This window comes from Rana temporaria, chromosome 2, assembly GCF_905171775.1.
Source record: "Rana temporaria chromosome 2, aRanTem1.1, whole genome shotgun sequence".
In the NCBI taxonomy this organism is placed as follows: domain Eukaryota; kingdom Metazoa; phylum Chordata; class Amphibia; order Anura; family Ranidae; genus Rana; species Rana temporaria.
In genome coordinates, this window is record NC_053490.1 from 456,167,182 (window position 1) to 456,191,029 (window position 23,848).

Below are 23,848 nucleotides of genomic sequence, written 5' to 3' on the forward strand. Positions count from 1 at the left end.
GGCCTAAGGGTGGCTATATATGGCCACATAGTGCATTTATTGCACACCAAAATATTAAATTATGGATTTGTTTTTGGTGTGCCCTAATCCTTTTTAACCACTTGAGTTTCGGATGGGTTTTTTTTGTGCTATAAAACAAAAAAATTTACTTACCCAATATTTTTTACTTTGCTATAAAACATATCCAATAAAAAAAAATAAAAAAAAATCAGATTTCTTTATAAATTAAAGGTCAAACTGTATTCTACTACATGTGTTTGGTAAAAAAAAAAAAAAAAAAAAAAACACTCCCAATAAGTTTATTCTAACTGGTTTGTGTGACAGTGTCTACAAATTATGGGATATATACTGAACTTTTTACAGCTATGACACCATACTTTTAATGGTGATCAGCAGCTTCTAGTGAACCATGATAATGTGACGGACAATCTGGCACTGGCTGGGAGGTACATTGACAGCAATAGTGACACTAATACAGTGATCAGTACCAATACTATACTCTGGCTGGGAAGTGGGCAATCAAAGGGTTAACTAAGCCTAACAATGTGTTCTGCTTTTCCTTTAGCCCAGGTTCACACTGGGCTGCGGGAGTGAAGCCGTGAGAGTTCAGCTGACCTCGCACGATTTCACTCCTGCTGGTAGTCCCGATTTCAGCCGCGATTTAAGGTCCCGTTTTCTGCACAGATGTCAATGTAAATCGCAGCCCGAAATCACAAAAAGTAGTACAGGAACTACTTTTTGAAATCGGTGCAGCTCCGCACCGATTAGGACGGTGTCATTGCCGACAATTGCCGCCGATTTGACATCGTACCCAGTGCGAACCTGGGCTTACTGGCTTTTTTCCCTCTTATTTGCAGGGAGAAGAAAGTCAGACTGCTGTTCACAGTACACAGCGTGTGTGTGATTGGCCACAGCCGACATCAGCCAATGATTTTGCTGCCAAACTCGTGCCGTGTCCAATCACATCAAATCACAGGTCAGCATAGGGTACAAGCATGCCCTGAACCTGGAACAAAGGCTGCAATGTACAGGTCCATTGCCCGGCGTGGGGCTTGCTTGTAGTACAACTGCTGTGGGCGGATGGCAAGCGGTTACATTAATAAGGACCTCAAATTGATAAACATTTTTGCCGCCAGAAATCAACAAAAAGGCGAGAAGATCAGTGGCAGAGTCAACAACTGGCCCTTTAAAAAATGTGCACAGTTCGTGGTTTTCCAACCAGTTGTTCACAACCTTGTCATACTATGTGCCATATGCACTGAAACACAACATTTCGCATTTGTGTGCTATGAAATCATTTTACAATAAGCCACATCCTCTGTGGAAATCATATTCTGGGATGCAAAAAATAAAATAATTTTTTCTTTTACATTTTACAGGCACAATATGGAACACAACCTTCAATCCGCTGCAGAGAAATGTTTTATTAACAAGTTATTGATTTAGAACATAATACTGAACAGTATGTATTAACAGTGATGTACATGCCTTATTTCAACCAATAAAAACTAGAGAAGTCTCCACCCTGCCTTACAGCAGAGTGATCCCTCTGTTGCACATTATAGGTTTTTAAATTGCACAAACAATAAAACATTTCCTGCATTAAAGGCCCAGTAACAACAAAAAATGTAGAACAACAACTTCTTATCAAATAAAACACAGTATAGAGACAATAAAAAGGGCAAAATTGAGAATTGGCAAAACTGAAACGATTTTCTACTTAATAAAAGGTCTTCCTGATTAAAACAGAAATTTTAGATCGATTACACGACATTTAAAAGAACCAAAAAGGACGTATGTTCTATTTGATTAGCAGGTGATCAATTTTTGTATTACTGGCCTTTAAATGAACCACTAAACCTAGAATACAAGTCGTCTTACAGACCAGTCAAGAATTTGCAATCACTTTCATCTTTGTGAAGATTTTAGGAACAGGTTATTATTTTTTTTCCTTGGTACATCTTACAATCCACACAAAAAGGTGCAGGAGAACCCAACACTCCATTGACACCTGTTATACCCATCCTATGGACCTAAATTCACTTCAATGGACAAACTGCACACTTCAGTTGTGTTACTGTGCCCGTTAGATCAGTTTTAGAACCGTTTTGCAAGTATACATCAACCTCCATTCCCGAAAGAACTTTACAGAGGTTTCATTGTGTTGCAGACAACCATTGCCATCTGAATAGGATAGACATAAAGATCAAGTCCTAAGGATCTGACGCCAGGGCTAAAGGAGCCCAAGAGTCTGGGCATACTGTGTCTGCACTGGAGTTGCCATCAAGGTTACAGAATAGAATAGACCTTGGCCAACTGTGAATATAAGACTGAATCCCGTGGTGACTGAAAAATAACTTTTGAGAGCCTGTATGGACTTCACTCTGGCCAAACATCCCATCTAAAATACAATGAACCTACAAGCAGCAATCTTAACTTTGTAACACAGGAACACAAACCCTAAATAAAATGAAGGCCATCGTGTGGCACATTAGCAGCGGATAGTTTGCTGCGGTCAGAGGCATCTATGTGCTATAACCGCATACAAACTGGCCGATTACTTGCAACAAGTTTGTTGCAGTTAAAACTCCATAGAAACACTGACCCTGGACACATTTTTGCTTCCAGGGTCAGTTGGAGACTCTATTGCTCAGATGAGCAGTAGTGCCGTCAGCCGCAGCTGCTTGCGCAGCTTGTACAACCACCAGCATGGAGTTATTGATTTTTGCCAGTGACCACCCCTAACTGCTGTGTGAATGTAGCCTAAATTAAAAAACAAGAGGCACTTCCTTTTCTCTGCTTCCTTCCCTCTCACACAATAAAAAATAATAATAAAGAAGTAGTATTTAACAAGAAAGTGTTTTTCTTTTTCATATTTGCATGGATCCTGAATCCTCACCTAGGCAAGGTTGATGTGTTCACCAACTTGCTGTCTCCTGGGACATCTATGTCACATCTCGGGATGCAGCATGTTGATGTTTCAGCACTAATCTCAGACATGCAAACACAACTCCCCCCTGCACATGTGCAGGTGGTCTCTGTCAGCCTATGGTTACTGGCAGAAAAGTGAAGTATGCACGTCCTGGATATTGTTCCAAGATGAAGGCATAGAAGCTTATTTTTTTATTTACTTACAGGAAGCAAGGTTCTTCTCCTCCAATAACCTGTCATGAAAGAAATACTGTGCTGCTATTCTTCGCCTCTTTGCAATGCCAATTGCCTAGCTGATAATCAATACATTTCAGATAGCTCTTGCTATACCATAAAACTAATAATACCCAAACAATTGTGACATGCTGTGAATACCGCTGCAGTGGTAAGAAATAGAAAAAATACACATTATATTATATATATATATATATATATATATATATATATATATACAAAAATGGATATAATTATGAATTAAACAGTCCTTAATGCAATCTTGAGTGCACCGTGCTCGTACACTGTAGTATATACACACCGCACTCACCAGAATTAGGTGACTTTCTAGACTTATAGCAAGGAAAGTCAGCAAGGCTTGTAGGACACAATTCCTGGTGTCTTGTTTCCACTAATTCAGTGTTCCTCCCTGTGGCAATCCAAGGGGTTCTCCCACACGGTTATTTGGCAGATTAGAAATAAATGGAGAGATAGTCTCCCATAGTATAAAATACTTAGGTTTATTCTTCTAAAATTACAATGTATAAAATCGCGATATATAAATACAAAACGGCCCTCTGGTAGTGTGCAGAGATGGATGCTGCTTATAGCCTGGCTTGCGTTCCACTCACTGGGCCGGAGATAAGGCATAGGAGCATCTTGACATGTTTCGTCAACAGGCGACGTTGTCAAAAAGCAGCTGCTTTTGACATTTCTTGATGATGGCAAAACTAGTCTTGCTGATGCTCCAGTGAGACATCTCCGGCCCAGTGAGTGGAACACAAGCCAAGCTCTAGGCAGTGTCCATCTCTGCACACTACCAGAGGGTCGTTTTGTATTTATATATTGCCGATTTTATACAGTGTAATTTTATAAGAATAAACCAAAGCATTTTATACTATGGGAGGCCATCTCTCCCATTTATTTCTCATCTGCCAAATAACTGTGCGGGAGAACCCCTTGGATTGCAACAGGAACGCTGAATTTGGGGAAACGAGATACCAGGAATTGTGGGACAGATCCCCCTAAAGACCTACAAGCCTTGACGACTTTCCTTGCTATAAGGCCAGGAAGTCATCAACATCTGGTGCGTGTGGTGTGAACATATTACATGTGGTGGAACACACAGAGGGAACCCTGGATACGAGACACCGAGCACTCCAGATTGCATTAAGGACTGTTTGCACTATGGCTCCAATTCATAATTTAAAATAATTTTTGTTTTTATTTGCATCATTGTTTGGTACTCATCACTGCAGCTGCATTCACAGCATGTCACAATTGTTTGGGTATTATTAGTTTATGGTACAGTAAGTGCTATCTGAAATTGATTATTGGTTAACCATTTTTGACACAACACATAGCAGCTGCATATATCATTATCTAGTGTTAGTTTTCCTGGGCATGAGCATTTCTTAATATTAAATGGCTTAGCCTACGTATCGTAAAACTGCTGCTTGGCAATTTAAAAAAGCAAAACGCTGCCAGTTTTATTTATCCAGTGAGCTACAGACTAGTTTGTAATGATGGAGCCCCCGACTTGCACACACTTTAGTCAGTCACTTACCCAAAATAAAAATCATGCAGGTTAAAACATTGTTTTTGGTCTAGATTAGCGGAGGAGTGGGCTCAACTTACTAAATCGGACTAGAGCTGAGCAAATATTTAGCTGTAATGCAAAAAGGTATACAAAAAGGTATACAGCATAAATGGCCCATTCACTCTGTTGTGGTGCACTTACATACATTATGCCACAGGTCAACATGTGTTGCATTAAGGCAACCAATTTGAATAGAAACGCACAAAAAAAAGTTTCATGTATCATCTCTGGCAGCGCACTGCAGCACACATCCATTGGTAAAGTGCATTGAGTTGCCATTCATTCTAAATTCATTTAAGAATTAATGGCACTCTGCACAAATGCAAGCAATGTTCGTTGACGCTCATTACAATAGAATAGTGTGAATGGGCCCTCAGGGGACAAGGCCAAAATGTTTTATTATATAATATATGGAGGTGTGCCCCCTAATCAGTTTGATGGCACTCTATGGACACGGCATCAGAAAGCTTTTCAGTGATTTGTATTGGAAATCTTCACATTAGGATAAAGTGTTAGGTGCTGCAACACCTGGAGGGTTGTGCCTGGACCATTTTGAGGAGTGCTTCGCTGGATTGGGAGCAGAGGTAACATTTTCTTCTGACCCCCCTATGCACTCATCAATAAACCTTTTTCATCTGGAAACTTTTTTTTTGTCCCTTTAACATGTATTTTAGGTTTAGTGGCTGACATATGAGATTCCCAAATTTCATTATGATGTATGAGACCATAAATATACAGACTATGTTGCAGACAAGACAAAGTAAAACGTCATTGTTTCATATGGCAGAGCCAAAACTAGCTTTAGTATGTTGCCAAATAAGAAACATTGATAGACATTTGTCGCCATTTACAGGCACTGTGTATTTGAGCATTAAGATGTTGTCCCACTTCAAAAAGGACAAAAAAAATATAAATTAAGTGCATAGGCAACCTAAAATTGTATTTTAAACTGGTGAACAATGTTTTGGATGTCACCCACCTTTACACTTGTTGCATAAACTGGTGTTTCTACTAAACTAGGAAAAAAAAAATCATTGTTAAAACTAAAATATAGCAAAAAGGAAACAAGGCACAGGTACAGTACTGTTGTTATCAAACACTAAGGATTCTGTGCATGTTTCCTGTGCTAAAATAAATAACTGAAAACTAAATTCTAGGTGTTTAAAAACAAAAAATGTTGGAGGTGAATGGAGCCAGCAACATTTATAATGAAATGTGTGTCAGTGACAAATGCTTGCCAAGAGCAATGTGCAGCAAAACCTTTTTTTTTTTTTTAAAGTGTAATGCCATCTTTTATCACATTGACAACATTTTATACTACAAGTCAGGCCAGTAGTATAATCAACCTTGTGAAATCTATTATTTACCAGTTTGGTTACTTTATTCCTTTATTCACTGTTAAAGTGGACCTTTCAATAAATCTACAGAGAAATTACCTGTTACAACAAACAACAGTATCATTTTTCAAAAAAGCTCTACCTTTTATGCAGACCTTGCACTAAAACCACTTATTACATCAAGGCTTATCACAGTAAAAACATATGCAAAAGGAAAAACAAGGTAAAAAAAAAAAAACAAAAAAAAAACACATACCTGCCTTACTCCTTTTACCTAGGCAAGATGACATCCTAATACTTCCAGTATGAGTCTGGGAATAAGGGAGGATCTCAAATCCTGCCACTGTGCTGGAATGTCAACCTGGGCAGATTAGATGCTCAGCACTGATCAGAATCTTACTGCAAGGATCGTGATGTCACCCTTGCCTAGCCACTAGGAGTGGCTTTTTTTAAACAGGGGCTTTATATTACACTTTACCACTACAATTTTGTATACGGGTGGGGGCCATGATGTGATAAGTGGACCCTTTTATTGCATAGCCTGCTTTAAAAAGCAGCATTTGAACGCTAGAAAAGGCATTTTGCCTAGGCTGAAACATCATCAGCTTTCTACAGGCAGGGGGAAACATCTCCTCTACCCCAATAATCAAACTGCCATATTATAGAAAGCCACAAGGTGAGAGACAGCAATAGGGGAGAGATCCGTGTCTAACATTTCTGAGCACAACAAAGTGCTGCACAGGCACAAAGATGGTGCCAGCCTTCGGAAGAGATAAGCAGATGAAGGCATTGTCATGGGGTGCCGTGAACTTTGTTAAAGGAATGCCATTTGTAAGTTTTGCAATTACACATTACCTAGTCTGCATTCACCAAAAACATAAAAAAAAAAAAAAATTTAAAAAATATCTTTGTTAAGTCCATTATTAAAAGTATCCATTGTGCCGAAAAGGAATAAAAAAAAAAAAAAATACGCACATTAAATTACTATTATACACCAATGTAAACCTTTGGTGAAATGGTGGGGGCTGTCGCTGATGATCTAGGAAAAACAAACAACTGGCTGGCTGCTGCGCTGACCCCCTGACTTTAATATCTTTTGAGCTACTTTACTGGAACAAGTATGCATGAGGAGTGTCAAAAGCCCTGCATTACCAATTCTGAATTAGTGGCTGAAAGTATGGAAGCAAAAGGGTTTGCATGACAGGCAAATAATGTTCAGAATGATTTTTCAGCAGTGACAGCTTTTACTTAGAAAATATTTCCTTTTAAGTGAAGACAGCTGTAATCTGTTCAAATTTTGAACACGTCCCACTGGCATAATGGACACTTCACAGCTTGTAATAGTATAACAGAAGAAAACAGGCAAGGAATAGCACTAACAATCTTTGCTACTGGAACCATTTTCTAATGTCACTGTGCCCAGACTATGGACGTTTTACTTATGCCTAACAATTATCAGTAAATGAGCTTTAAAACAAGTTGTTAATAACCTCTGTAGCCACAGGTACTGTGAAGCATTTCATCCTTAAAAGAACACAAAATGTGTGAAGCCCAGTTGCAGAAGTGTTCACATTAGAAGACTGTCTTGTCAAGGCTGCTAGAGGAAGCAAGGGGACATGAGCTGAAATTCCAATGCCTCAGTTGAGAACCTTGAGGACTAATTTCTCTACAGTACCTGGGGTTACAGGAGGTCAGAAAGGGCTTTTAAAAGCTCATTTATCCCGGGGAAAGGTTTACATTAAGGGTAGACTATGAACACCTCCTATTGGGCAAAATGGATACTTACAGGACATACAAGAACACAGGTGAGGAGTCATTTTTAAATTCATGTTAATATTTGCCATCTCACTGTTCTGTTATATAAGATTTCTCTCTCTCAAAATAAAAGTGCAAAAAAGGCAGAGCTACACTTTAACCTGATAAATTCAATAGTAAACTGGTACACAGCATCATCTCTACAATTGGTGTTTAGGGGACTTCTTGCAACCAAGAGATTAACCCCTTCAAATATTGGAGGGGCCCGCAACATGAAAAAATATTCTATGTATATAGCACCATTCAATTCCAAAAGACGGTTTGTGTTTCATTTGCAGAGGCACTCACAACTATTGCTTGCATAGAAGCCCAGCTCTGTGCAATCCCAGGGTGCTCCGCAAGGCTGATCAAGATAAAAGTAAACAGGTAAGGACACTGCCCAAAGACAAAGCAACAGTTATAAAGCAAAAATGCCCTTAAAAGAAGGCAAAAAAAAAAAAAAAGTTTCTCTAAACCTGCACCCATTCCGTTACAACTCTTCTAGTAACCAATGCACTGCAGGCCACTCTAAAGGAAAGGGTCAATACCTTTATTGCTCAAGTCCTGCTTCCAATATTGTCCCTCAAGTGAAGGGGGAACGGCCAATATTTTTTGAAAATCATTAAAGACATTTGTAGCATACAGTTAAAAAGGAAAAAAACTAAAATGGAAAATCCATGTCGCCACAAATGTTGCTGTAGTTGGTGGATATCATGAAATCCAAGGAAACATAAAAGCAGAAAACAAAATCAAACAGATATTTTCAACACACAGTGGGATGAAGCAGCCATAGTGCAGAGCTGCCTCACTCAACTTGCTCCCGTTTTATACAATGACATCAAACAGGGAACAGATTTTACTCTTTATATATCTTTTAAATATATTAAATGCCTAAATAGATTACTTTATTTTGAGTTCGCTATTTTTTTTAAATCTATTTTTTTTTGCTTTTTGTTCTTTACATTTAAAGCATTTCTGTTTACTAGTCTTCAATGGATGGGACAAATTCCAAACGGTCAAACTTAAGAAACCTGCTTGTCCGAATTGTTTTCCAGAATTCAAAAAGTGCGTCTCCAGTTCCAAAAAATCGTGAAAAATTGTGTTAAGACAGCTTTTTTTATTTTATTTTTTCCTTTTATAGTCGTTACTTTTGAAGTCTCAGAAGAAAACAGAAAAGTAATTAAAAAAATTATATATAAACTGTTATTTTCAAACCTAAAAATGTTTTTTTTTTCTTCTTTTTTTAAATATTTTTTAAGCAGGGATACGTGTTGTATGTAGAAGCCAGTAACATAAAGATACATAGAAAGTGAAGTATAAGACTGTGGCTGTTGGAATATTCCTCAAACACGATGTGCTCTCTCTGGTTGTTGGCAAATTAAGCAGATAAGCAATATTTATTTTCTTCTTCATGAGACTCCGCACAAGTTATCCCAATGGTAAGAGCATGTCTGCGAAGATACTTTTCAACTTTATTCACTTAGTTTTGAAGATGATGAAAAAAAAAAAAAAAAATGAATGCAAAAAAAAAGTATGGTTTAAAGTGAGAAAGTAAAACATGTACCAGTGATTAAATAATTTTCTATTCCCCCTTTGGGAAAAATATGTTTTGCTTCCTGATTGGATCAAAGATTTTTGAATATCATTGCTACTTTAATTTGTTTAAATAACTATATATTTATATATATATAGAATTTTGTATACATAGTTATCTAAACAAAATATATTTGCATGTGTATATATATTTATATAATTATATATCCAATGTCCTGATGTTTTTTTTTAGGTTCCTTTTGTGTTTGTTCTCTCCCTTGTGGTTAAGCGCACATTAAAGAACGGGGCATGATAGCCAGATATCGTCTCTCATGCACTGATGAAATGACTTAGGAAAAAAAAGCCAGCAATCCCAAGGCAGTAGTCTCAGAGATCAGGGTGGTCCATGGCTTCATTATAAGTGATTATCCTATTGGGATCTGAAAAAGAAACAAAAAAATAAACAACATACTTTCTTGTATAAATAAAATCAATAATGTTTGACAGGCCTAAACTTCCATATTTATTCTGACCATTGAAGATCAAGCAGTGTGAAAAAGTGCAGAGCTACAGTACCAGGTGAAAGTAAACCAGAGGCTTAGTATGCGCCACATATCCCCTGTGTTGTGCTAGCGAACATGTGTAAAGCCATAAACTTACAATTTCCTTTGAAGTTTCCATCAATAATGCATAAAGATGACAGACATTTGAACTAAGCCCTCAAGGTGAGCAACTCCGCTCATCCACATCTCCAATTCACTTAGCATTTTTAAAACAGTGGTCTGCACCTTACAAGTGCACTGCCAGAATGGACACTTCCTGTAGTGTAGAGTGCAGCTTTTTATCATGCATGAAGTGTGCTCAGGGGTAAATCTGCACCCAAAAGGATCAGCTTCTGATCAAATGACCACTGACAGGAGTCACATTATCATTGATTCTTTCTGCCCTCCTGGGCATTCCCAGATTTGCAATTGCGGGAAATGGTTAACCCCTTCCTTACCGGCGCATTGTAAAATGACGCCGGCAGGAACCCTTCCTCGATCCGGGTGGAAGTCATATGACGTCCTTTGTTCCCGGCGATCTAGGGCGCGCGCGGCATCGCTCATGACCCGGCGTGCGTGCCCAGCGGCCGCGATTGCCGCCGGGCACCTGCGATTGCCAGTGATTACGGCAGGAGTGTGGATCGGTGTGTGTAAACACACAGGTCCACCTCCTGTCAGAGGTGAGGAGACCAATGCTGTGTTCCCAGTATGGAGGAACACACATCTGTCTCCTCCCCTTGTGAGTCCCCTCCCCCTTACAGTTAGAACACACTTTAGGAAACATTTTAACCCCTTCAGCGCCCCCTAGTGGTTAACCCCTTGCCTGCCAGTCACATTTACACAGTAATCAATGCATATTTATAGCACTAATCGCTGTATAAATGTGATTGGTCCCAAAAACTTGTCAAAAGTGTCCGATGTGTTCGCTGCAATGTCACAGTCACAATAATAAAAAAAAAAAAAACGCAGATCGCCACCATTACTAGTAAAAAAAACAAACAGACAGCGAGTCTGCATGAGCTGAACATTGCACCAGTTAACCGCTGATCATATGTATTGCTCTGTAGGGTCCTTCGAAGAAAAAAATGTAATGCACATTTTTTTATCCTGAAAAAAAATAAATGCTTTTAAATATTCTCTTTATAAAAAAGGTGACCTGGACATTTAACCACTTGCCGCCCGCCCTATTACAAAATGACGGCGGAGAAGTGGTTCCAATATCCTGTATGGACGTCATGTCCTCAGGATATTGAGCCGCTGCGCCCCCCGAGGAGCGCATCGCGGCTATCGTTGTTGCAGGGTGTCAGTCTGACACCCCGCAACACTGATCTAGGTAAAGAGTCTGACGGAGACTCTTTACCACGTGATCAGCCGTGTCCAATCACGGCTGATCACGATGTAAACAAGAAGAGCCGGTTATCGGCTTTTCCTCACTCGCGTCTGTCAGATGCGAGTAGAGGAGAGCCGATCGGCTGCTCCTCTGACAGGGGGGGTTTGTGCTGATCGATTATCAACACAGCCCCCCCTCCCCGAGGATGCCCACACCAGACCACCAGGGATGCCAGTGCCCACAATGGAGGCCAGTGCCCACAATGGGCATCACTGATTGGCAGGCATTGTTTGGCATCCATAAGTACAATATAAGACAGTACATCCGTGCCACCCATCAGTGCCCACCCATGCCACCTATCAGTGCCCCATCAGTGCTGCATATAAGTGCCCATCAATTCCACCTCATCAGTGCCCCCTTATCAGTGCCCGTCAGTGCAGCCCCATCAGTGAAGGAGAAAACATACTTATTTACAAAGTTTTGTAACGAAAAAAAAGCAAAACAAAAAAAAAGCATTTGTTTTTCAAAATTTTCGGTCTTCATTTTTTTTTAGCAAAAAATAAAATTCCCAGAGGTGATCTAATACCACCAAAAGAAAGCTCTATTTGTGGGAACAAAATTATACAAATTTAGTTTGAGTACAGTGTAGCATGACCGCGCAATTGTCATTCAAAGTGCAACAGCGCTGAAAGCTGAAAATTGGTCTGGGCAGGAAGGTGTATAAGTGCACTGTATAGAAGTGGTTAAAAAGGAGAAAAAAAATACTGATTCAATACCAGGGAACTGCAAAAAGACTCATCTGGACAGGCAGACATAAATCAGGCTTACTAGCAGCCAGCCAGTACACAGGGGTAAGCATTATACAGGGCAAAAAGGATTTGACACAACCCATTCAGCTCCCCTTCATATGGGTTTTGGGAAGTGGAAGCATTCTTTAAATCATATGCATTTGCAACTCAAGTAGAACTCAACGCCAATTCGAGCGGAACACCAGCTAAAAAAAAACAATTCTTAATTGTTAATTTATTCCCAATATGAAAAGGTTACAACCCCTGCCAAGTTCTCACTGCTACATCTTGACTGGGTAGATTTGACTTTGTCTTGAAGATATGGCAGAAAGTAACTTAAAACCTCACCAAAGTCAGAGAACTTACCCCATCTCTAACAGTTGTCACCAGACAGCTGTCCCCACTGGGACATTTCCCCTCTACTCAGGTTCCAGTTAGAACTATAAAAAAAATCTGTTTCCTTTTTTTTTCTATTCCAGTCACAATGACCACCAGGAGAAGGAGACCCTTTCACAACCTAACCCTTTTCTAAAAATAGTGAGAGTTTTTGCTGGAGTGCTACATGAAGGTTGAAACCAAGTTATCCAAGGCAAATCATTCAAATTATGTTTATAAACAGAAGTCCTTACCTTGTTTTTGCAAGTTGAAAATAGATTCCATTTCTGTAAAGCAAACATAAAATAACAGGTCAGGATGCTGGAATGAGGAAAGAGAAAACACTCAGGAAGGACATTCCTTCTGACAATTATTTCCTCGCCACATTAAACTGCAAAGCGTGTGGTAAATAGTAGTTTATTCAGGTTAATAGGAGGAAGCTAGAATAGATCACTATAGCAGATTGACAGAATACAATTGCTCCTTATCAAGAATCCTTTATAAAGAGGTCATCTGTACCTCCATTCGAAACACACAAACCCTTTTAAATCGATTTAGAAAGGATATTGGTGCAAGGACAAGAAAGATAGTTACATGAACTTTGTTCAGGACTGGCTACATTCCACAGATCGAAACAATGTATACAGAGGATAAAAAAGGATTGCCGAGATCGCCTACCAGCATGAAATCAAAAACGTGCACAAGTGAAACAGGAGTTTACTTCTACTTGGGAAATTAAAGTGGTTCTAAAAAGGCTGCCGTTTCTTTTTTAACCTTTGAAAAAAAAAAATCTTTTGCAGGCATGCATTTCCCCCCCGATACTTACCCGATTCCATCTTGATTCAGCAGTGGCTCTTTTCATTGGACAGATGCACAGCAATCTGTCAATCACAGCCAGTGAGAAGAGAAAGGGAGCTGTCAACGGGCACACAGAGCCGGTTTGGGAACGAACACACAAACACACACACACACACACACACACACACACACAGCAGCAAGCATGGATTCACAAAAAGAAAATTGTGAATCCAATTGGCTTTTATGACCCCCAAGGCCCCTTTCACATGGGCGTTCAGGTCCGCCTGTCAGTTTTTTAGGCTTACCTGACGCTCCGTGCACCTCTATGGAGCGACGGATGTCAGCGGTGACATGTCCGTTGACATCCGACCCGCCAAAGTGCGACGTATGGAAAGTCCATTTTCTATCCGTCTGGCGGATCAGATGAAAACGGACTCTACGGTCCGTCTTCATCCGATCCCCCATAGAGCAGAGTGGCGCTCTGACAGGTTGGTACCCTGCACAGTGTGCAGAAGCATACCCGTCATCTGCCTGCTCAGCTGAGAAAAAAACGGAGCCTCTGCATGGACACCTCCGTGTGAAAAGGGCCCTACGGAACATTTTGTCGCTATTCCTGTACGCCTCTGCTACACCCAGTACTTTCAGATATTGGGTGACACTCCTTCCTGCCTCCCCACAATGCAACGTCTGGTCCATGTGCATCCCACTGCCAGCCTATATCGATAAAGAGCACAAACCTAGGTAAATTTTACCTTGCTCAGCACATTAATGATCAAAGTAGAGGCTTGCTTTAAAATGAAGGCTCAGAATCATGCTAAAGTCCTACAAAAGAGGAACCCAGCAGTGACTGTACATACCCTTTACCCCAACGGCGGATCCAGGGAGGGGCAACATGGCAATTGCTCCCCCCCGAGGCAATCATGTCACATTGGCTTTAAAAAAAAAAAAAAAAAAAAATGTTTTTTTTTTACAATTTTTTTTTAAACTGCTTTGTGGCAACGGCGGATCCAGGGGGGGGGGGGGGGGCAACATGGAAACATGGCAATTGCTCTCCCCCCCGAGGCAATCATGTCACATTGGCTTTTAAACTGCTTTGCGGTGCCTGCAGCTCCCGCTGCCGAGTCTCTAACTCTCTCTCCCTCTCTCATCACCAGGGCTGGTAGGCTGCTTTGAGCTGTAGCTGACTGCAGCACTCCCCTCTCTCCTGCGTGTATGACATCGGGCATCTCTGGCTGTGTGTGAGAGCTGGATCTGTGTTCGGCTGTGCTGCCAGTGCTAGACCTGCTCGTGTGATAGTAGATGGAGATGGAACACTGATTGAATCAGCGTTTTGTCTATCACACAAGCCCGTCTAGGGTGGGACTTTGCTAGAGCAGAACACAGACCTACAGCTCCTGTTTGTTCCATGACACACGTCGGGAGAGGAGATACCTGCTGTGTGTGATCAAGGCAATGCCATGGTGAGTGCCATGCACAGTGTGGCTGCATTAATAGACAAAAGTGGGGCTGCATTCATATACAGAAGTGGGACTGCATGTATATACAAAAGTGGGACTGCATGTATATACAAAAGTGGGACTGCATGTATATACAAAAGTGGGACTGCATTCATATACAAAAGTGGGACTGCATTCATATACAAAAGTGGGACTGCATTCATAGACACAAGTGGGGCTGCATTCATAGACAAAAGTGGGGCTGCATTCATAGACACAAGTGGGGCTGCATTCATAGACACAAGTGGGGCTGCATTCATAGACAAAAGTGGGGCTGCATTTATATACAAAAGTGGGTCTGCATTGATATACAAAAGTGGGTCTGCATTGATATACAAAAGTGGGTCTGCATTGATATACAAAAGTGGGTCTGCATTGATATACAAAAGTGGGTCTGCATTGATATACAAAAGTGGGACTGAATTTATACACAAAAGTGGGACTGAATTTATACACAAAGGTGGGGCTGCATTCATATGCACAGTGAGGCTGCAATGGTGGGCACTGATGAGGCTGCATTGATCTCTTGTACCATGCCTGCAGTCTCTGACCATCTCTTATACCACGTCTGCAGTCTCTGACCATCCCTTGTACCATGCCTGCAGTCTCTGACCATCTCCTATACCACGTCTTCAGTCTCTGACCATCCCTTTTACCATGCCTGCAGTCTCTGACCATCTTTTATACCACGTCTGCAGTCTCTGACCATCCCTTGTACCATGCCTGCAGTCTCTGACCATCTCTTATACCACGTCTGCAGTCTCTGACCATCCCTTGTACCACGTCTGCAGTCTCTGACCATCCCTTGTACCACGTCTGCAGTCTCTGACTATCCCTTGTACCACGTCTGCAGTCTCTGACCATCTCCTGTACCACGTCTGCAGTCTCTGACCATCTCTTATACCACTTCTGCAGTCTCTGACCATCCCTTGTACCATGCCTGCAGTCTCTGACCATCCCTTGTACCACATCTGCAGTCTCTGACCATCTCCTGTACCACGTCTGCAGTCTCTGACCATCTCTTGTACCATGTCTGCAGTCTCTGACCATCTCTTGTATCATGTCTGCATTCTCTGACTATCTCTTGTACCATGTCTGCAGTCTCTGACCATCTTTTGTACCATGTCTGCAGTCTCTGACCATCTCTTGTACCATGTCTGCAGTCTCTGACCATCTTTTGTACCATGTCTGCAGTCTCTGACCATCTCTTGTACTATGTCTGCAGTCTCTGACCATCTCTTGTGCCATGTCTGCAGTCCCTGACAATCGTCTACAAACTATGGGATAGATTTATGGCATTTATATTTAAATATTTTTTACTAGTGATGGCGGCGATCATTGATTTTTTAGCGGTACTGCAACATTGCAGCGGACACATCGGACACCTAATTGAGTTCTGTAAGCAACACCTTATTTTCTGGCAGTGCCCCTCCCGAGACTAGACTCTGGATCCGCCCTTGCTTTACCCAGAGTGCCCCAAATCCAGAAGCCATTTAATATGCCACCCAATTCCTTCTTTATTGAACTGCATTGTAATTGTGCCATCACCCTTTATATTGTAAAGCACTGTGTAAACTGTTGGGACTATACAAATCCTGTATAATGATATGCAAATTTCAACATGGTTGATTAGTATTTGTTTCCCCACTGGCCAGCAAGACTAACCAGCATAGTGACAGAAAAATATCTAGGAGTTGGTTTGGCATGCTGCTTCCAACTACAGCAGAATTGTCAAATGTTACATATTAAAAATGTCCCAGAAAACGATCATGCCGCCCCCTTCTACCCCCCACACTCGCTGCCTCAGTGACAACCTTTTCATCATCAAGTAGGTAAAAAGAATGCTACGATAGCAGAAGAAAAAAAAATGCTTTTAAAAAGGGCAAGCTTGCCTTTACAGAAAAATCTATAAAAAAGGTGAACTTACACAGGACCTCCTTCCTCCTCATCTCCCCAGTCCTGCTGACCTGGATCACAGCAATCTCCCGTTCTGAGCCCCGGTATATATGCATCAGGAGTCCAAGGCTTAGAAAGCCCTGCAGCTGAAATCTCAAAAACGTACCCAGCCAGGAGAGAAGTTTAGGAGCATTCTAATTGGTTGGCGCCATCACATGGGCAGCGCCAACCAATCAGAAGCCACGTAGCCCATCCCGTCAGCTGGGAAGAACACAAATTTCGAAGCCCTGGACTCCTGATGTGGATATAAAAAATGGGAGATTGCCACGATCCAGGTCAGCAAGACCTGGAGGGGGTCCTGTGTAAGTTCACCTGACAGATTTTTCTGTAAAGGTGAACTTATCCTTTAAAGGATGGGAAAAGATGCATCACGGTCATCTATTTCCCCGTTTCATATTTCCCCTCACTTTCCGACTGCTAAATTTTCATCCTCGTAACAGAAAGAGGAAAACTCCTCAGATAAAAAAAAAAAAAAAAAAAAAAAAAAAAAAACCTTGACATTCATTTTAACCCGCACTATCTGAAGCTAAAAAGGCCATTAAGAACCTTTAAAAACGCTTGCCATTGACAAGCCATTAATAAATGGCCTGGACCTGGTTAACCACTTGCCCACCGGGCCTATTCTGGCACTTCTCTCCATGTAAAAATCACAATTTTTTTGCTAGAAAATTAATCAGAACCCACAAACATTATATATTTTTTTTTAGCAGACATCCTAGGGAATAAAATGGCAGTCATTGCAATACTTTTTGTCACACCGTATTTGCGCAGCGGTCTTACAAGCGCACTTTTTTTGGGAAAAAAAAACACTTTTTTGAATTAAAAAATAAGACAATTTTTGCCCAATTTTCTTATACATTGTGAAAGATAATGTTACGCCGAGTAAAAGGATACCCAACATGACACGCTTAAAAATTGCGCCCGCTCGTGGCATGGCGTCAAACTTTTACCCTTAAAAATCTCGATAGGCGACGTTTAAAAAAATTCTACAGATTGCATTTTTTGAGCTACTGAGTAGGTCTAGAGCTAGAATTATTGCTCTCGCTCTAACGATCGCGGCGATACCTCACTTGTGTGGTTTGAACACCGTTTTCATATGCGGGCGCTACTCGCGTATGCGTTCGCTTCTGTGCGAGAGCTCGTCGGGACGGGGCGTTTTTAAAAAAAATGTTTTTTGTTTTATTTATTTTTTTTACACTGAAATAAAAAAAAAAATATATATATATCACTTTTATTCCTATTACAAGGAATGTAAACATCCCTTGTAATAGAAAAAAGCATGACAGGTCCTCTTAAGAATGAGATCTGGGGTCAAAAAGACCTCAGATCTCATATTTAGGCTTAAATGCAAAAAAAAAGAAAAAAAAATTAAACTGTCATTTTTTCAAATGACAGAAAAAAAAATGTTGCTTTAAGACGCTGGGCGGGACTGACGTTTTTGACGTCACTTCCGACCAGCAGAGCTATGGGGACGGGTGGGGGCGATTTTTCCCTCAGTCGCATCCCCACACAGGTGCCGAACGGACCCGATCGCCTCTGCCGCTACCGACGGCTCCGGTAAGCGGCGGAGGGCGCGGGAGAGCCCCTCTCCCGCCACCGATAACGGCGAATCCGCCGCGGAGACCGCCGTTATCGTTTACAGGACCGTAGGCACTAAAGATGGATACCTTGGTTGTGGCAGCAGCTGCTGCCGTTACCAAGATATACATCTTTAAAAACAGGACGTCTTTTGACTATGGGCCGGTGGGCAAGTGGTTAAAACAAACTCACGACTGCAGTCGAGAGATTGGCCCGTTTTCTTTTTTTTGTTTTCTTTTTAAGTAAAATTGATCCAGGCAGCTGTAAAGCTGCCTGATCCTTTTTACTATACTGTGAAAAGCTGGCCAATTTGTGCTTGATTAGTTGCAGTGGACGGCAAGGGGGACATTACAGGTTCGCCACAGCCCTGATGTCCCCATAAAGAGGACCTGTGCGCTGCCCATGCTATCACACATCCCCCTTGTAGGCGCAATACTGTTAAATGGGGGGAGAGTGTTATATCAAAATGATACAAAACAAAAATATAAATTAGAGCTGCACGATTCTGGTCAAAATGAGAATCACGATTCTTTTGCTTAGACTAAAGATCCCGATTCTCAAAAACTGAATGCCAGAACCCCCCCCCCCCAAATAAATAAACCTGCGATTTATCTGAAAATATAAAAAAAAAAAAAAAAAAAGAGAACAGTTATTTGTCTATAATGTTAAAGACCATATAACTCCTATGAAAAAAGCAGAATCAAAAACTTTGAATCTGCTTTTTTCATAGGAGTTATATGGTCTTTAACATTATAGACATATCACTGGTCTCTTTTATACATCAGAAGCAGTACCGCCAGCAACTAGTGGGTGGCGCATGGATACACACAGTTGTACAGAACTGTGAGAAAGATTAATACATCAGAAGCAGTACCGCCGGCAACCACTGGGTGGCGCATGGATACACACTACAGTTGTACAGTACAGAACTGTGGGAAGCCCAGGCATCCATCCAGCGGCGCAGGCTGCTGACATCGGTTTTCTGATATCGGCGCCATTTGCGTTCCACGCTGGTTACGTGGAACTGGCGGTGACACAAAAGGATCGCGGGCGGGGAGAATCGAGATCGCGATTCTCTCTGCAATCGTGCAGCTCTAATATAAAAGCAATTTTTTTTTTTTAAACAACCCCATCATCCCACATACACACACACACACACACACACACACACACACACACACACAAGCAAACACGTGCATTGGGTGGACCCCTTTATGTAAACAGTGTCAGGCATCACCACTAATGTTGGATTGAGAGCGATAATTCTGGGCCATCATTCACTGATAATGCTAAATTGATAACCTAGACGGGCTTTTAAAGTGTCGCCTATAGATAATATTGGGTACCATTGTTACACAGTCACGCACTTTTTTTCAGGCTTGAAATGTTTGGTATCCATCTACCTGACGCAACCTCATCTATATCTTGCCAAAAAAAAATAGGTACTATATTGTGTTTGCATACGCTCATTGAAAAGATTTTTTAAACATTCACGGAAATACAGTAATATTCAGTGGATGTAAATGCTCACAAATACCCAGTGAAGTGAAGAGCCTCATATAATTACACATGGATGAAACAAAATCTCCCTACATAAGTTTTACATGTATATCTGCTGTATTTCCCTTTCTATATTCTTTAGAAAGAGCAGCTTGCGTTAGAAATTTTTCTTCCTGTTTCAGCAGTGGGAGGGTAGTCTGGGCTTACACTGTGGCATACACCCCCTCCACATATGCAGAGGAATGAAGAAACATGCAGAGCTGTACTCTGAATAGACAAGCTCTCTGCTTATCTATTGCAAAGTTCCCTCCATGAGGCTGGATTCACACCTATGCAGTTTTAGTGCTTTTTGCAGATTTGCACTACAGTCCATTTAACATGGTTTCCCATTAAACACGTTCTATAGGGCAAATCTGCAAATAGCACTAAAAATGCAAAAAAGGTGTGAATCCAGCCTGACACATTTCCAGCTGCTTTCATCTCATGTGTAAGAGAACTTGTCAGAAGTTATGCTGATAACAGAGGAACGGAGCAGCAGAAAGACACAGCACATATGTTGGAGAGAGATAAGTAAACACTACAGAGATTTGTGCCAGGTCAGATTTCATAAAGTTTACATCCACGTTAAATGGACATAGCAAGTATTGTTTCACAGAGGTAAACGTTATACTGTAAAGGTGGGAGAAAAGTACATGCATGATACTAGGAAGTGCTATATTCATGTACAAAGTCCAAATAAAACAGATTGAGCTAGTGTGTTCCTGTGAGACAACCACTAAGCTTTATGCATAAACAGTCATCACTTTCTCCATTTTTATATTAGGTGTAACACAGAAAAGATAGTTGAGCCCTGGTTCACATTGGTCATGCGATTTGATGGTTACAAAATCACATGACAAGTCACATCCTATTCCCAGGAATGGAACCGATCAAATAGGCACGACTTATGTCACAACAACTTTGAAAAAAGGTTCCTGCATTACTTGTATCCCCAATTTCATTACGACCTGCATTAGACTTCTGTTAAATGAAGTCGCAATGAAATCAAGGAGGTGCAAATCCCACTAATCTGCAGCTTTGAATTTGTGCTAAAGAAGTGCGATTGTAAAGCCGCACTGGTGTGATCCAAGCCTAAAACGGCCAAATACAACCTGTTCCAATAGTAATAATTTTTATTGAAAAGGGGAATCAATACCTTGGTGAGGCAGCCATCAAATTTTTATTTTTTTTCTAAATATCTCTCAGTGTATTAAAACAACAATTCCAGACACTGGCATGTTATACAAAATTGCACTGGCTCAGCTTGGACCAATGTAACTATGCATTGGACATACCTGGCCAATGCCAATGACGCTGGAAATCACAATCACCACAACTTCAATCATCTCAGCTTGCTTCTGGGTCCCGTGCTGAGTGGCCATCTTGATGCACTGTGAATACAGGCAGTCAACAGTTCAGCACAGGTGCCATTCAGAGAATGCTTTGCACCTTCCTAATGCAAAGCTTTCTCAGGTTGGATATGGAGAGGTGGGCGGTGACGTCACACACGCCACCTTGTCCAATTACTGAATGCGTTGCATTCAAGCGATTCAACAAATTATACCTGAAGAAACAATTCTTAAAACACTCAGTATAATATGTGAAATTTTTAAAGGTCTGGCTACCAGTACAAACCCCCTTTCCAGTCTTCCAGGTGTACTCCCACACAGAACACAATGCAAATCATTTGATGGATAGAACAGTCCCCATATTTGCATTTAATCTGTGTATAGATTTTTGCCCTGATTCCATTTTTAACCACTTAAGGACCTCTCCACGCCGATATACGTTGGCAGAATGGCACATCAACGTACCAAGCCCAGCCGTGGCGTCGCGTGCCCGCGCGACTCGGTCCGAAGCTCCGTGGGACTCGCGGACCCGATCGCCGCTGGAGTCCCGCGATCGATCCCCGGAGCTGAAGAACGGGGAGAGCTGTGTGTAAACACAGCTTCCCTGTTCCTCACTGTGGCGCTGTCATCGATCCACAGTGTGTTCCCTTATATAGGGATAGGGCCGAAACAACTAATCGATTATGAAATTAATCGATTTTAATTTTCATAATCGATTAATCGGCCAGTAACATAATGGAGTTAAAAAAAATTAGCCCTTTATAGTACAAAAAAGCAAATTGCTACTGTAAGCCCCCTTTCACACTTGTACGACTTCAAAGTCGTGCGATTTCGCGGCCGCAAATTCAATGAATGCCTGTGTAAGTGGCATCAAAATCGGACCAAAGTACTGCAAGGACTACTCTGAAGTAGGCACAACTTAAAGTCGTGCCAGTATGAATAGTAGTCATTGAAAATAATGGAGAATGACTTGTCATACGATTTTGCAGTCCAAAATCGTGAGACAAGTCGTATATGTGTGAAAGGGGACTTAATATCACTTTCACTGTCCCACAGTAAAAAAAAATAACCCCTTACAGTAGCAATTATTTGCTGTTTTTTGTACTTATTTTAGTTTTTTTACCCCCCATTATGTTGCTAAACATCTCAGGCCGGGGTCACACCTCTGTGTGTTTTGGTGCTTTTTGCAGAAACACACTACAGTTAATTTCCATGTTTTCCTATGGGACACGTTCACATCCATGATTTTTCTTCAGCTTCTGCGAATTTGGAAAGGGGCGGGGACTTAACGCAAAACGGTGCGATTTTAATGTGTTTTTGCGGCAATTTGTGTTTTGTAATCTGCCCAACAAATTGTCCCAAAATTTTTTTTAAATGCTAATTTTTATTTTTTACATTTTATTAAGGCTATTATCCGATTAATCGAAGCAACTAATCGATTATGAAAATAATAGTTGCATCCCTATCTAGGGAATCGCAAACTATCGATGACGTCACACCCCCCTACAGTTAGAAACACAGATGAGGTCATACATAACCCCTTCAGCGCCCCCTTGTGGTTAATTCCCAAACTGCAATTGTCATTTTCACAGTAAAAACAATGCATTTTAAAATGCATTTTTTGCTGTGAAAATGACAATGGTCCCAAAAATGTGTCAAAATTGTCCGAAGTGTCCGCCATAATGTCGCAGTCACGAAAAGTTTTTTTTAAATAAAAATGCAATAAAACTATCCCATATTTTGTAAACGCTATAAATTTTGCGCAAACCAACCGATAAAAAATAGGTAGAAGAATATGTATCGGCCTAAACTAAGGGAATATATATATATATATATATATATATTTTTTTTTTTATTTGGGGGGATATTATAGCAAAAAAGTAAAAAATTACAATTTTTTTCAAAATTGTCGCTCTATTTTTGTTTATAGCGCAAAAAATAAAAACCGCAGGTGATCAAATACCACCAAAAGAAAGCTCCATTTGTGGGCAAATAAAGGACGCCAATTTTGTTTGGGAGCCACGTCGCACGACCGCGCAATTGTCAGTTAAAGCGACGCAGTGCCGAATCGCAAAAACTGGCCAGGTCCTTTAGCTGCCTAAAGGTCTGGGTCTTAAGTGGTTACAAAGGGAAAAACTAACAGCAGGTGCTGCTGGAGCCAAGAAGTGGTGGAGTCCATTTGTTCACTTCCACAAAAAAGGAGACCATCACCTGACCTTGCCCAAAATAAGACAGGGTGTTGGTCTTTCCATGTCCATTAGTACGCTACAAGAACCCTCTCATAAGAGAAACACAAGGCTGCCATTGCTGACAGGGAAACAGATGCAGATAAAGCCAAGCTGAATTAAAGCTTGTAAATTTCAATCTAGGACACATTAGGTACAAGTTCACAGCCAATGAATATGTGCTCCTATAAACATTGGGCAGCCTTGGCTACCTAGCATTTTTCAGTCCTGCAGGTTTGCCTCCAGTTTATCCTTAATCGATTTGGATTCCTGGCCCTGTAAATATTTTTTTTTTTAAAACAGAAAGAATAAAGCCTTCAGTTTCTTTAGTATGAATAGTCTGGGTTTTTGTCGCATAATCCGACCATTTGTACTCTCCATCGGACAATTGTTGTCGGAATTTCCAACAACAAATGTGGGATAGCATGCTCTCAAATTTTCCGACAACAAAATGTGTGCCGTCT

General features: G+C 41.0%; 1 protein-coding gene across 1 annotated transcript in view; it reads right to left on the minus strand.

Annotated features, from left to right (window-relative positions):
- Positions 1-6,005: 6,005 nt before the first annotated feature.
- Positions 6,006-23,848, minus strand: part of NUFIP2 (nuclear FMR1 interacting protein 2) — a 76,721-nt gene continuing 58,878 nt past the window's right edge. Inside the window, exons 3-4 of the mRNA XM_040338554.1 lie at positions 12,698-12,730; positions 6,006-9,848 (exon numbers count right to left, since the gene is read on the minus strand). Of these exons, the coding sequence (XP_040194488.1) occupies positions 9,796-9,848; positions 12,698-12,730 (86 nt within the window). The 3' untranslated portion in view covers positions 6,006-9,795. The remainder of the gene's footprint in view (positions 9,849-12,697; positions 12,731-23,848) is intronic.